The sequence below is a fragment of the Terrapene carolina genome, unplaced genomic scaffold, assembly GCF_002925995.2.
Source record: "Terrapene carolina triunguis isolate 2854851 unplaced genomic scaffold, T_m_triunguis-2.0 Scaffold191, whole genome shotgun sequence".
Taxonomy (NCBI): domain Eukaryota; kingdom Metazoa; phylum Chordata; order Testudines; family Emydidae; genus Terrapene; species Terrapene triunguis.
Window position 1 is genome coordinate 2,267,310 of NW_020664542.1, and position 14,804 is coordinate 2,282,113.

Here is a 14,804-nt window from a genome sequence, read left to right on the forward strand (position 1 = left end):
CCATTACTTGTGTCTGATGAAGTGGGCATTCACCCACGAAAGCTTATGCTCCAATACTTCTGTTAGTCTTAAAGGTGCCACAGGACCCTCTGTTGCTACTAACAAGCCTTAATACTTATACAAGTGTCTTCCATCCCAGGATCTCTAATCTGTGAAAGTCACAGGGAAATCCCAGCCTGGATTTGTGTGTCCAGGTGTCATGGATTCCCAATAACTCCCAGTTATTAGTAAATATTTAGACTCATAGACTTTAAGGTCAGAAGGGACCATTATGATCGTCTAGTCTGACCTCCTGCACAACACAGGCCACAGAATCTCACCCACCCATTTCTGTAACAAACCCCTGACCTATGTCTGAGCTATTGAAGTCCTCAACTTGTGGTTTAAAGACTTGAAGGTGCAGAGAATCCTCCAGAAAGTGACCTGTGCCCTATGCTGCAGAGGAAGGCGAAAAACCCCCAGGGCCTCTGCCAATCTGCCCTGGAGGAAAATTCCTTCCCAACCCCAAATATGACAATCAGCTAAACCCTGAGCATGTGGGCAAGACTCACCAGTCAGACACCCAGGAAAGAATTCTCTGTAGTAACTCAGATCCCACCCCATCTAACATCCCATCACAGGCCATTGGGCACATTTACCGCTAATAATCAAAGATCAATTAATTGCCAAAATTAGGCTATCCCATCATACCATCCCCTCCATAGACTTATCAAGCTTAGTCTTGAAGCCAGATATGTCTTTTGCCTCCACTGCTCCGCTTGGAAGGCTATTCCAGAACTTCAGTCCTTGGATGGTTAGAAACCTTTGTCTAGTTTCAAGTCTAAACTTCCTGATGGCCAGTTCATATCCATTTGTTCTTGTGCCCACATTGGTACTGAGCTTAAATAATTCCTTTCCGTCCCTGGTATTTATCCCTCTGATATATTTATAGAGAGCAATCATATCTCCCCTCAGCCTTCTTTTGGTTAGGCTAAACAAGCCAAGCTCTTTGAGTCTCCTTTCATAAGACAGGTTTTCCATTCCTCGGATCATCCTAGTCATCCTTCTCTGTACCTGTTCCAGTTTGAATTCATCCTTCTTAAACATGGGAGACCAGAACTGCACACAATATTCCAGATGAGGCCTCACCAGTGCCTTGTATAATGGTACTAACACCTCCTTATCTCTACTGGAAATACCTCGCCTGATGCACCCCAAGACCGCATTAGCTTTTTTCACAGCCATATCACATTGGTGGCTCATAGTCATCCTTGTGATCAACCAATACTCTGAGGTCTGTTTCCTCCTCTGTTACTTCCAACTGATGTGTCCCCAGTTTATAACAAAAATTCTTGTTATTAATCCTTAAATGCATGACCTTGCACTTTTTACTATTAAATTTCATCCTATTACTATTACTCCAGTTTACAAGGTCATCCAGATCTTCCTGTAGGATATCCCAGTCCCTCTCTGTATTGGCAATACCTCCCAGCTTCGTGTCATCCACAAACTTTATTAGCTCATTCCCACTTTTTGTGCCAAGGTCAGTAATAAAAAGATTAAATAAGATTGGTCCCAAAACCGATCCCTGAGGAACTCCACTAGTAACCTCTCTCCAGCCTGACAGTTCACCTTTCAGTATGACCCGTTGTAGTCTCCCCTTTAACCAGTTCCTTATCCACCTTTCAATTTTCATATTGATCCCCATCTAATTCCCCATGTGGAACTGTAACAAATGCATTACTGAAATCGAAGTAAATTAGATCCACTGCATTTCCTTTGTCTAAAAAATCTGTTACCTTCTCAAAGAAGGAGATCAGGTTGGTTTGGCACGATCTACCTTTTGTAAAACCATGTTGTATTTTGTCCCAATTACCATTGACCTCAATGTCCTTAACTACTTTCTCCTTCAAAAATTTTTCCAAGACCTTGCATACTACAGATGTCAAACTGACAGGCCTGTAGTTACCCGGATCACTTTTTTTCCCTTTCTTAAAAATAGGAACTATGTTAGCAATTCTCCAGTCATATGGTACAACTCCTGAGTTTACAGATTCATTAAAAATACTTGCTAATGGGCTTGCAATTTCATGTTCCAGTTCCTTTAATTTGTATTATAGCAGTACCTAGAAGCTCCAACCAAGATCAGAACCCCTTTGAGCTAGCTGTACATACACATAGGAAGAGGCTGTCCCTGCCCCAAAGATCTTATAATCTAAATTGATAAAGGAAATATTACCACCCCCATTTTACAGATGGGGAACTGAGGCACAAGAAGACTTAAAGTCTTGCCCAGGGTCACACAGGAAGACTGCAGTAGAACCAGACACTAAACTTGGAGCTTTTGAGTCACGGGCCAATACAAAAACCACACAACCAACCTTTGTCTGTCTGTTATTACAGGTGACTTCTATCCATCACCAAAGTAGGAGGAGCGACTGATGAAGTCCAATCTCCTGTGTGTACAATACTCCCTCTCCTAGAGAAAGGAAACCTGGACAATGCGCTCAGCAACCACCAGCATAGACTGTTCTCTGTGAAAGTCAAATCAGACGGTTTTCACACAGAACCCAGCCAGTCCTACCTTGAATGACCTTGAGGCCAGCAGTGCATGCAGCTTCCCCATACTCATTCACAGCAGAGCAATGGTACAAATCAGTATCTTCTGCAGTGAGTTTGTTTATCTTAAAAAGAAGAAGATAGTATGAGCTGGCAGCAGTAGTGAATGAGGAATCTCTCCCTCTTCCCAGTTGCTCATCTCCTTATGAAGTAGCTGCAAAGTATCATCCTTGATCCTCTTTCTGTTCCCAGGACATTCCTAAAAGCTTTGTTTTCTTTAGTGCTGTGTGTTGTTGCAGATTCAATGCCACCCATACTCACTTCCATCCATGATCCATCTAGACAACTGTGCTCCTCTGGGACAATTCAGTTTACAAAGCCCAGGGTGAAGTTCCTGCACCTTGACTCTACATAGCTCCTCCAATGCACCCCAGTCTTGACCTCTAACATCCCCTCCTAGTCCAGTCCTGAGTTCCTTGTACAGAGATCTGCTGATCCCTTCAATCCTGAGCTGCACTACTTTCTGCTATTCTTGTCCTGGGTTCCTCACACAGCTCTGTTGATATCCACAGCCCCCGTGCTATCCCAGCCTGGGTTTCTCTCTTCCTATCTCTTTCTCTCTGCTATGCTGGGCCCAGTATGCCATAGCTGACCCTTACCTGCAGGATGAACTCATTTGTAATGCCATTGAAGGACATTTGGTATTTGTCAGGATTGTTCATTTCTTCTTTGCTCCGCTTCCATATCACCTTCGGTGGGGGTTGACCCTTAACCACAGCCCTGAACATGGCATTTTTACCTTTCAAAAGAGGCAAAAAATTAGTCACTTAGGGCAGTGGTTCTCAAAGCCGGTCCACCGCTTGTTCAGGGAAAGCCCTTGGTGGGCCGAGCCAGTTTGTTTACCTGCTGCGTCCACCGGTTCGGTCGATCGCGGCTCCCACTGGCCACGGTTCGCCATCCCAGGCCAATGGGGGCTGTGGGAAGGGCGGCCGGCACATCCCTCGGCCCACCAGGGGCTTTCCCTGAACAAACGGCGGACTGGTTTTGAGAACCACTGACTTAGGGGAGGAGGCAGGAGCTTGGATAAAATAGGACCACGCAACAGTTGAGCTGCCTACTTTTCAAAAAGCTGACTTGAAAAGTATCTTTCAAACTCCTCCACTGACCAATATGATTTCTTCCCTGAATTTTTATTTCTAGGCAGAAAATGCATTTTTTGTAGGACTGAGTTTAATCCTAAAAATTCAGATCCAGATCTGGATTCAACCACACCAACATTTGTGCGGGTGTGGGGTGGATTTGGGGTTCCACTTCAGGCCCAATTTGATTTTTTCCCACATGTTAATGTTAAAAAACCTTAATGTTCTGTTAAAAAAGTTTGTTTGGGTTTTTTTGGGGGGGAGGTACATAATCTATTAAGGATGTTGCATATGAATTTTAAGGATCTCAGTTCGAAACCTTGTAACATGCAGGATACACACACACACACACACACACACACACACACACACACACACACACAGAGCTACTGATGAGAGCTCTGCTATTTAGCCATGTCTGGCCACCAGTCTGGCAGATGCACCATCAGCAAATAGCCCCAGTGATTCCAATCATCAGTGGCTATAAAGGGAAAGGACAATTTTAAAGAAGAGAGAGATCCCCAATCCAGCATAAAAACTCTATTCAGTATTTGGAATTTATGTTCTCTTAACAGAGAAATTTTCATTAACCCTTTCTGAGGAATCAGGCCCTATCCTCAGTGCACAAGAGTTATGCCATATTCCCTGCATCGTCTCAGCATCTTGTCCATTTGGCTTCTGCTGACTCCACCCAGCTCCCTCCTTTTCTTTTCACCTTGAGAGACACATTGGTTACTTTTGCAATCTTCCCAACACACATGCAGTAAATTATCCCAAGCACAGACAGTAAATTGTCACCACTAAATGCTAGTTTCTGAGGGTCCCTTTAGCGTAGTAGATGTGAGGACAGTAGAGGTGGTCAGAAAATGTCTTTGTTTCCAGAGAAAAGTTAGAATTTTTATTGAAAAACATTTTTTCCAGTTTTCAGCCCCAAACAGCCAGAAACTAGACATTGTTTTCCAACAAAAAATGGAAACTTTTCACAGAAAGCAGTCCCTTCCCCATGGGAGTTTTCATTTTGTCCAAACTCCAATTTTCAGTTGGAAAAAAGTTTCAATTGAAAATTTTTGACTAGCCCTAAGCAGGGACCATCTTTTTGTTCTGTGTCCATACAGTGCCTAGCACAACAAGGTCCTATAGTCCATGACTGGGGCCTCTGGTATTATGCAAATACAACTAAACATAATAATAAAGGACCGTATTTATTGTGGATGTCCCTGGTAAAAATCTGGGGCACCACTAGAGGGCATTGCATTCCTCTATAAAATGCACAACAGTCTATGGACAAGTGACATGATTGTATGGAGAGAGAGGAGAAAAGGGAAACCTGCAGGTGCTGGAAATCTATCCATCCTGCAGAGTTAGGGACTTTACACAGGCTTTGCCACATTCTGCAGAGTCCATAAATACAATCTGAAACACTGCTCTAGGGCCCGATGCAAAGTCTATTGAAATCAATGGGAGTCTTTCCTCAGATGTTAGTGGGCTTTGGATTAGGCCTTTGGTGATGATGAACTGGTCTTCCCGTAAATACCACACGCTGCAACCCAGGGACGGATTTACACCTGATACGCCACTAGACACAGCATGTTCAACGCTCCCCCTGCCTACAGCTGACATTCATGTTTTCCGTAAAAAATGAAACATAAAGAAATATAAACACGTCCTCCCTGGGAAGGCACGAGACCCTCCACCATGCATGTAGGGTTGCTAACTTTCTAATCGCACAAAATCAAACACTCTGCCCCGCCCCTGCCCTGAGGCCCTGCCCCTTCTCCCAGGCCTCAGCCCCTGCTTGTTCCATCCCCCTTCCCTCCATTGCTCACTCTCTCCCACCCTCACTCAAACTGGGCTGGGGGTTGGGGTGCGGGAGGGGGGTGAGGGCTCGAGCTGGGGGTGAGGGCTCTGGTGTGGGGCCAGAAATGAGGGGTTCAGGGTAGGGTGATCAGATAGCAAGTGTGAAAACTTGGGCCAGGAGGTGGGGGGGTAATAGGAGCCTGTATAAGAAAAAGCCCCAAATATCGGGACTGTCCCTGTAAAATCGGGACCTCTGGTCACCCTAGTTCAGGGTGCAGGAGAGGGCTTCGGGCTGGGGCAGGGGGTTGGGGTGTGTGTGGTGGGGAAGGGCTCCGGCTGGGGGTGTGGGCTCTGGGCTGCAGCTGAGGGATGAGGGGTTAGGAGTGTGGGAGGGGGTGAGGGCCCCGGCTGGGGGTATGGGCTCTGGGGTGGGGCCGTAGATGAGGGGTTTGGGGTGCAAGAGGGGACTCAGGTCTGGGGCGGGAAGTTGGAGTGCGGGGGGGTGAGGGCTCTGGCTAGGGGTTTGGGCTGTGAGATGGGGCCAGGGATGTGGGGTTTGTGGTGCAGGAGCAGGCTGAGGCCAAGGGGTTTGGAGTGTGGGAGGGGGTGCGGGCTCTGGCTGGGGGTGTGGGCTCTGGGGTGCAGTGGGGGATGAGAGGTTTGGGGTGCAGGAGGGGGATTAGGGCTGGAGCAAGGGGTTTGGGGTGTGAGGGGGATCGCGGGGTACAGGCTCCGAGAGGGAGGTTGGATGTGAGAGGGGACTCCGGGCTGGGGGTTGGGATGTGGGGGGGGGGAGGGCTCCGGCTGGGGGGGTGGGCTCTGGGGGGGGGCGGGGGATCAGGGGTTTGGGGTGCAGGGAGGGCTCAGGGCTGGGGCAGGGTGTTGGGCGGGTGCGGGGTGCCAGCTCCAGGAGGGCGTTTGGATGCAGGAGGGCACTCTATGCTGTGGCAGAGGGTTGGGGTGCGGGAGGCAGTGCAGGGTCTCAGCGGTGTTTACCGCGGCTCCCAGGAACCGGCCACCAGGTTCTTACGGCCCATAGGCGCATGGGCAACCAGTGAGGCTACGCGCGCTGCCCTCACACCTTCAGGTGCCGCCCCCTCAGCCCCCATTGGTCTCGGTTCCCGGCCAATGGGAGCTGTTTAGCCAACAGTCGGGGCGCGGGCAGCACACAGAGCCTCCCTGGCCGCCCATGCGCCATGGGGCCGCAGGGTCCTGGGAGCCGCTTCTAGGAGCTGCACGGAGCCATTGTAGGCAGGGAGTCTGCCTCAGCCCTGGGCCCTTGCTGCACCACCAACCAGACTTTTAACAGCCCGGTCGGCGGTGCCAACTGGAGCCACCAGGGTCCCTTTTCGACTGGACATTCTGGTCAAAAACCAGACATCTGGCAACCCTACATGCATGGTGCTCCCAGCCCGAGCTGTGGCGCAGCCCACCCGCCCCAGGTGAGCCGCAAGGGGGGACTGTACTTCTCCCCATGGTGAGCGGTCCCCGGGTGTCTTCCATCCCTCCTGCAGCCCAGCGCTGGCCACGCCCCTCCCACTCTCTCCCTGGCACAGGGCAGAGGCAGCAGGGCGCTCGAGATTGGGAAGGGGCTGGGACGCTCCCAGCACCTTCAGCAGCTGCTCCACCCAGGTTGTGGCTCACAGAGTCCCCAGGTGGGCTGACTCGGATGCTCACCCTACTCCACCCCCACACGCAGGGTGGCCAGGAGCCCAGCTGCAGCAGGAGAGCGGACTGTATTAACTTTTTAACTTTTAACCCACTTTTAACTTTTAGGAACCCCTAGTACACCGATGATCCTAGGCACGTGCCTACTGTGCCTCACTAGAAATCCGGCCCTGCTGCAACCTCCATCACACTACTCCTTGATGTAGTGGGGCCAGCAGAGCACAAATGGAGGTGTCAAGCCCTCCTGCCACCCCTCACTTTAATGGGGGCTTAATCTCAATACTGAGCTTTTTAAATGCTTCAGTGGAAAATGAAAATAAACCAGCTGAAGTTTCTATTGTAAAACATTTTACTCTGATCACCTGGAAGTAGATCAACCTGCTGTAGAGTCCAAATGGCTCCGCTTATACCATATGAGCCAGATTCTGATCTCACTTACATGGCATAAAGCAATAATAACTCCACTGCCATCAGGGGAGTTACTCCAGACTTATACCAACGTGACTGAGGCTTTAGCTACACAAGAAAATTGTATTGAATTAGCTGTTTCAAAACTGACAATTAAATCGATAGTTTTCTCATGCAGGCAAGGCCTGAGATCAAGAATCTGGCTCTGTGAGATTAACTGTTTCTTAAGAGCGTCTCACCTTCCTGTAATGTTAGGGTGATGGGTTTTCGCTCAAAGTCAGGCGTGCTACATCCTTTTGGAATAACTTCAACAAACTGCTTGATGGTCACGCCTGGGATGGCAGATTTCTTACGGGGTTTCACTGGAGGAAAAAAAAATTAACATGAATTCAAGTTACATTGTGAACTCTTCAGGGCAGGTAGCATCTCTTAATGTGTGTATATATGATGCCCCGTACAACGGGGCATAGCTCGCAGTTGGGATCTCTAAGCATAAGCACTACTGTACATAATTCATAATAAGAAATAGAGGTCTGAACAGCAACAGTCAGATGTGGATCCAGACATTCCTCAAGTTCTGGGTGTTCAGATCAGAGATTTTAATTTGACCTGTTGTAAATTAGTGGCCAGGCGGCTGGTTTAGATACAAGGTTTTTGTCCAGGCACGCATCTCCTCATAGATAAAGCAATCATGCCTACTGCTCCTTTGGAGCTATTCAAGCTTTTGGACATTGCCAATCGTGGGGTGATTATTCAGAATTCCACATGCTGATCAGTTGGAGTTTTGAATCTAGGAAAGGATTGTGGCAGAGATGTACAAAACCTATTAGACCAGTGAGTCCATCCCATTGCAAAGGCAAGATATAGTTCCCTGACAGAGGACACATCACATATTAAACACAAACTACAAGAAGGCAAGACTGGCTCATTTCTGATGAAGATCACAGGTCGAGTTCACAGTTTCTTGGTTTGTTGTTCTTTCTCACCTGCCCTCCGGCTTTCCATTGTCATTCTGGAGGTCAGCTCTACAGCTTAGTGGATTCTCCTGCAAAATAGAAGATAGTTTCATTGCTTGGGGAGGTTCATAACTCATGGGGTGTGTGGAAAGACCTAATACCCAGAAGCTATTTAAAAATCTTTTCCTTATTTTGCCTGCATCAGTTTGCCCCATCCTCAGTTGCTAGACCCCAGCACTCCAGAGGAGAAAGCCTAGTTCATTAGCATACCTCCACCACTTATTCCTCAAAGAATCGCCTCCGGGCATCAGATTCCACCTCCACCACCTTGCTCTTTTCATTATTGCTTATAAACTATCAGTATGTTATGACTGAAGTAACCAAGCAGTTAGCAGGACTAAACCGGATTATTTATTCAAGACAATTTACACATATAACAACATTCCACCATTGTATCTTCTGCCTCCATACTCCCTCGATTCCTTCCCCCAGATGCTGCCTAGTGTTCTCAGGTTGAAAGAACTGGGCACACTTAGTCTAAAGGAGAGAAGGGTGACAGGGAAACTTATAATAGTCTTCAAATATATAAAAGACTGTTATAAAGAGGACAGTGTTCAATTGCTTTCCATATCCACCGAGTGGAGGGCAAGAAATAATTGGCTTGGTTTGCAGCAAGGGAGATTCAAGTTAGATATTAGGAAAAACTTTCTAACTCTAGGATGCTTGAGCACTGGAACAGATTATCAAGGGAGGTTGTGAAATCCTCATCATTGGAAGTTTTTAAGAACAGGTTAGACAAACATCTGTCGCCAGGGATGGTCTGGCTTTACTTGGTCCTACCTCAGTGCAAGGGAATGGACTGTGACCCCTGAAAGTCCCTTCCAGCCCTACGTTTCTATGATCCCCAAGTGCGTATCTGTAATAGTCCGGTGCGGGAGCTGGGCCCTCTCAGGGGCCGTCGGGAGCCAGGCCGATTCACTAGGTGGCCCCAAATCGGTCCTTGGGATCCGAAAGTCTTGGGGCTCCGCCCCTCAGGCAGGGGCTAAACAAAAGCACAAGGTTAAACCGGCCCCAAGCGCTAGCTCAGTGCGGGGCCACACACAAGGGTCCGAGGGGCTCAGAGCCTCCCTGCAGGCTGAGCCAATACCGCGACTAGCTAAGCCCCGGCCCTCAGTCAGGGCGGGGCACCTAACACGTAGGGTTAGGGGTTTTTGGGCGCCAGTCCTTGCCTCAGGGGTTGGGCAGGAACACAATCTCAGGGCTCAGTCCTTCCCTCAGGAGCTGAGCCGTGGTAAGGCAATCGGGGGAAACCCAGGCCCTTGGTCCGGGCGGGCAATAAAGCAGGGGTCAAGGGGCTCAGGTCCTTGCCTCAGGAGCTGAGCCAAACCAAAGTTAGGGGACCCAAGCCCTCAATTAGGGCGGGGCCGTCAACAAAGTCAGGTAGCCCCGGCCCTTAGTCAGGGCGGGGCAGCAACCAAAGTCAAGGAGCCCCGGCCCTTAGTCAGGGCGGGGCAGCAACCAAAGTCAAGGAGCCCCGGCCCTTAGTCAGGGCGGGGCAGCAACCAAAGTCAAGGAGCCCAGGCCCTTAGTCAGGGCGGGGCAGCGAACAAAGTTAAGGTAGCCCAGGTCCTGGTAGCAGGACCTGAGCGCTTTGCGGCCGTCTGGGCCCTAGGCAGGGAGGAGGAGAGACTGCCACCCGGCGTGGGGTGGCAGGGGGGAACACAGGCCCACCCACTCCACTGTGTTCCAGCCCGGGGCCCTATCCGCAACAGTCGGTCTGCCGCGGGGTCAGTGGGGATCCTGACCGCAACACACTGACATGGGTTTGGTATCGGCTATCCCCGGGCTACTTCCCATCTCCTCCTCCTCCATAGATACCTGTTCCTCGTCGGGCTCGGCAACAGGGTCCCACACCATGGGCTCCTCGGTCTGCTGAGGGCTGTCTCGGTCGGGCCGCTCCTCCGGTCTCGGGGCAGGGGCACACTCGGGCCGCTCCTCGGGATACCGCACTCGGGGCAGGCTCGGCCAGTCTGCCTCAGGGTACCTCGCTCGGGGCAGGCTCGGCCAGTCTGCCTCGGGGTACCTGGCTCTGGGGAGGCTCGGTCCGTCGGCGTCAGGGTACGTGGCTTTGGGGAGGCTCGGCCAGTCCGCCTCGGGGTACGTGGCTCTGGGGAGGCTCGGTCCGGCAGCGGCAGGATACCTGGCTCGGGGCAGGCGCGGTTTACCAGGAGCCCGAGCAGGAGCGTCTGGCCTCTCCGGCCGCTAGGCTCCAACTGAGTGCTGGGGCTTGGCTTTTATACTTCCTGTCCCGCCCCTTGACTTCCGGGGGGCGGGAACAGGTGCCGGTGGCTCCGCCCACTTCCGGGGGGCGGGAACAGGTGGCGGTGGCTCCGCCCACTTGGGGGCCTGTTCTGGCTCCTCCCTCTCAGGGGCCGTCGGGAGCCAGGCCGATTCACTACAGTATCATAACTTCATTGGGAAGAATAGCTTAATTTGGCTAGTAAAAATAATGGGGACGCTTGCATTTTATTGTGAAACAACAAAATTTGAGATCCAGGTTGGGCTTGGACCTTCACAAAAGCATCCATCACCACTCTGTGTTATTCTGAAGCTGTAATAATAAACTGAGGGCAAAAGGTAAAGGGAATTCAGTAAGAGTCACTGTCCTTTATGGGGCACACTCACCTCTACAACCAAAAATACATCCTTCACTCTGGGCTTTTAGCTTCCAGCAAACTGAGTTAGGGTCTGATCTGGCTCCCGCTGGAGTCAATGCCAAAAAGCCCATTGATTTTAGTGGGACCAGGCATGAGGCCTAAAGCTTTATGGCTTAAGTTGTAATGCAAGGCTGAGATTTACTTTGAAGGGTGGAGGCCAGTCCATTTTCTCTCCCAATCTTTTACTCCCCACTCCACTTTTGTGCCTGGTTAGCAACCCTTTCTCCAGCCAAAGAGCTCGCATTGAGTAGGCAAATTCTGCTCCAACTGCTGGCTAGGAAGGCATCACTCAGGAGCAACAGAACCTCTGCAAGGCTCCCAGCCCAAGTGGAGCTGGGCAGTACGGGTCTCAAAGCCACCTCCTCATTGCAGCACAATGCACAGAGAACCAAAGAGTCAAGCCAGCCCAGCCGGGGGTCCATTATTCATTCAACTCTGGATGGTAGTAATGTTAATTTTCTTTTCCTTTTGTGCTGCTTCCTTTAAAATAAAGTCCCCACGGGGAGAAGCTCACTCAGGGAGTTGGTAATAGGTAATGAGCCATTTACCTCTAGGTGTCTGGGTCCCTTTTGGTGGCCTATGTTAGAAGAGCTTGGTCAATCTCCGTTGAGTTTCAAGTGGGTAGGGAAGGGAGCACATGATAAAAATCCACCACTCCGGCTGACACTCGCACTGTAGAGACCAAAGACTGAAAGGGCCATGAACAGCAACCTTTCCTTCAGCTCCCAGATGGGTTTTCTCCAAGGCAGGGGTGAGGCACCCTGGCAGAGAAGTTTGCCCTGCCGGGGCCTCAGCAGCACCTCTTCTGGGGTAAATGGAGGCATTCCCCCTCCAGGGCCAGAGATCAGCACTTTCCCCAAATTATTTTGAAAAGACAAATTAAAGTGGAAAACATGACCATGAAATCCTAGCATCATTCTTCCGTCGTGCCCTCTATTTGGCCATGAGCATTAGCTGTGTCTGCTGACAGTATTTGTGTTTCCCTGGCTTACAATATAGGAAAACAATGGGGACAAAGAAGAAAATGAGGACATTATTTTCCCAGTTGGTGGGGCAAAAGGCTGCCAGTTTTCAGACTCTATGGACCGGACTCTGCATGTACAATGGTATAAATCGTGAGTAACTCCACCCAGGACAGTGGAGTTACACCAGGGTATGTGAGAAGAGGATCAGGCCCTGTATATGCTGCTGGGAAATATATCCTGTTTATCCCTTGGGAATTAAGGCTGTGTTCCAGCAGCCACTTCCACGGCCCCTTTCTATACCTTTTTATTGCCCAGTCATCATCTCTTGGCTTTCAGTATCAGTGGACATTGGCAGCCTAGCTACTTTTCTATGTTCATCTGCTGCCTTTACCCTTAGCATGAATAATAACGTCTGATGTCACACAAGCCCCTTCCACAGACCATGATTGTTCATGTAAGCTGTGGAAGTTAGCTAGCTTTCCTTCACGCCGGCCCATACTTCCTCTCTAATGGGCTTTTACCCATTGCTGGAATTCAGCTGCCTTACCAGTGCGGGTAATCACTTTTATTTAGCACAGGCAGAGCCAGTGGAGCTAAGAGGTTCCTAGCACCCAGATCTAACAGGTTTTTAATTTGCCGGTAGATGCTCCCCCCATAAATGGTATGATTCTAGCTGAAAAGGGTCCTCCTGCTGCTATTTATTCCAAACTCCCATTACGAGTTATGGTAGGGATTCTGCTTGAACTACCAGGGGGCTCTTTCATTTAGTCAGACAGTTGGTCATAAGAGGTGTCAATTTCCAGCCTTGGTTTTACCAGAGTTCTTTTGGGGGAAGGAATAGAGACAACACCTTCTGCAGATGGGCTGATAATTTAAAACCATCTGTGATGCAGCAAAACCCTCCAAGAGACTGACCTTCTTCCATTTCACAGCTTGTTTTCCACCCCCACCCCCAATAGTCTTGTTAACCCTTGCAGCTGAGGTGCTGGCATGCCACTGAAATGCCACAAAATATCAGGGTGGTATCTGGTGCATTCAGCAGCGGTCAGGGGTTTAAATGAGGAGAGGATGCATTCTCCATAGGAGCAAGTGCCCCCACCACAGCGAGAAGTGAGTGAAAGGACAAGGGAAAACAACTGCCCCAAGAGAGCATCTCATCCCCTGCATCATCTCAGGATTAAATTGAATGGAACATTTTAATTGGAGGCGAGATTCTTCTGGGTCCTCTATTTAGCTTTTAACTCCTTTCCCTTTCAAGAGCTCATCTTGAATTCATCAGCTCTGGCTGATGAGGGCCGGACCGGACTCCTTCCAGAACATTGCAACAGCAGACCTGGACTGCCCAGAGAGGGTTGCGAGAAGTGATGCATAGAAACTTAGGAACTGACACTTCTGCAAGGCTCACAGCCCTGTCCATCGAACACGAGGCTAGATGCATGACCTGCTCTCATGCCCCCTGCCTTGGCTGAGTGGGACCACACATTTGGGCTGTGGTTCTCTGGTGACAGACAGGGCCATATTCATCTCTGGATTACTGTGCTAGAAGACAATGTTACACCAGGGAGGACTGAAAAAACATTCAGAGTGGGATCTGCAAAGCCACCTAAGACATTTGGACAATTAATGGGAACTGGGTGTCCAAATCCCCTAGATCACTTTCAGTATTCCACCATCAAAATCTACCCAGACACTATAGTGATTAGAACCCCATAAATACAGATGGAAAATGAAAGAAAGAAAGAAACATATGTTTAAGGGCTATATGGAGTGGATGTTTGCTAGATGCTCCTATTTACACTGAACCCTCCATCATAAGAATGGCCATACTGGGTCAGACCAATGGTCCATCTAGCCCAGTATCCTGTCTTCTGACGATGGCCATTGACAGGTGCATCAGAGGGAATGAACAGAACAGGGCAATTATCAAGTGATCCCTCCCCTGTCATCCAGTCCCAGCATCTGGCTATCAGAGACTTAGGGACATCCAGAGCGTGGGGTTGCATCCCTGCTCATCTTGGCTAATAGCTATTGATGGACCTTTCCTCCATGAAATTATCTCATTCTTTTTTAACACAGTTATAGTTTTGGCCTTCACAACATCCCCGGCAACAATTTCTACAGGTTGAGAGTGGGTTCCACTACGGTGAGTAGGGGGGTCACCAAATGAAATTAATAGGCAGCAGGTTTAAAACAAACAAAAGGAAGTATTTCTTCATACAACACACAGTTAATATGTGGAACTCCTTGCCAGAGGATGTTGTGAAGGCCAAGACTATAACAGGGTTAAAAAAAGAACTAGATAAATTCATGGAGGGTAGGTCCATCAATGGCTATTAGCCAGGATGGGCAGGGTTGGTGTCCCTAGCCTCTCTTTGCCTGAAGCTGAGAATGGGTGACAGGGAATGGATCACTTGATGATTACCTGTTCTGTTCATTCCCTCTGGAGCACCTGGCACTGGCCACTGACAGAAGACAGGATACTGGGCTAGATGGACCTTTGGTCTGACCTCGTATGGCCATTCTTATGTGTGGTGTGAAGTACTTCCTTTTGTTTGTTTTAAACCAGATGCCTATTAATTAAATTGGGTGACCCCTGCTTCCTGTGTTCTGCGAAGG

At 49.4% G+C, this 14,804-nt stretch overlaps 1 protein-coding gene across 1 annotated transcript in view; it reads right to left on the minus strand.

The window, feature by feature from the left end:
• The window catches only part of IGFN1 (immunoglobulin like and fibronectin type III domain containing 1), a 50,419-nt gene extending 41,864 nt beyond the window's left edge, over positions 1 to 8,555 (minus strand). The window contains exons 1-4 of the mRNA XM_029912130.1: positions 8,537 to 8,555; positions 7,790 to 7,912; positions 3,198 to 3,337; positions 2,564 to 2,663 (exon numbers count right to left, since the gene is read on the minus strand). Of these exons, the coding sequence (XP_029767990.1) occupies positions 2,564 to 2,663; positions 3,198 to 3,337; positions 7,790 to 7,912; positions 8,537 to 8,555 (382 nt within the window). The remainder of the gene's footprint in view (positions 1 to 2,563; positions 2,664 to 3,197; positions 3,338 to 7,789; positions 7,913 to 8,536) is intronic.
• Between the last annotated feature and the right edge of the window lie 6,249 nt (positions 8,556 to 14,804).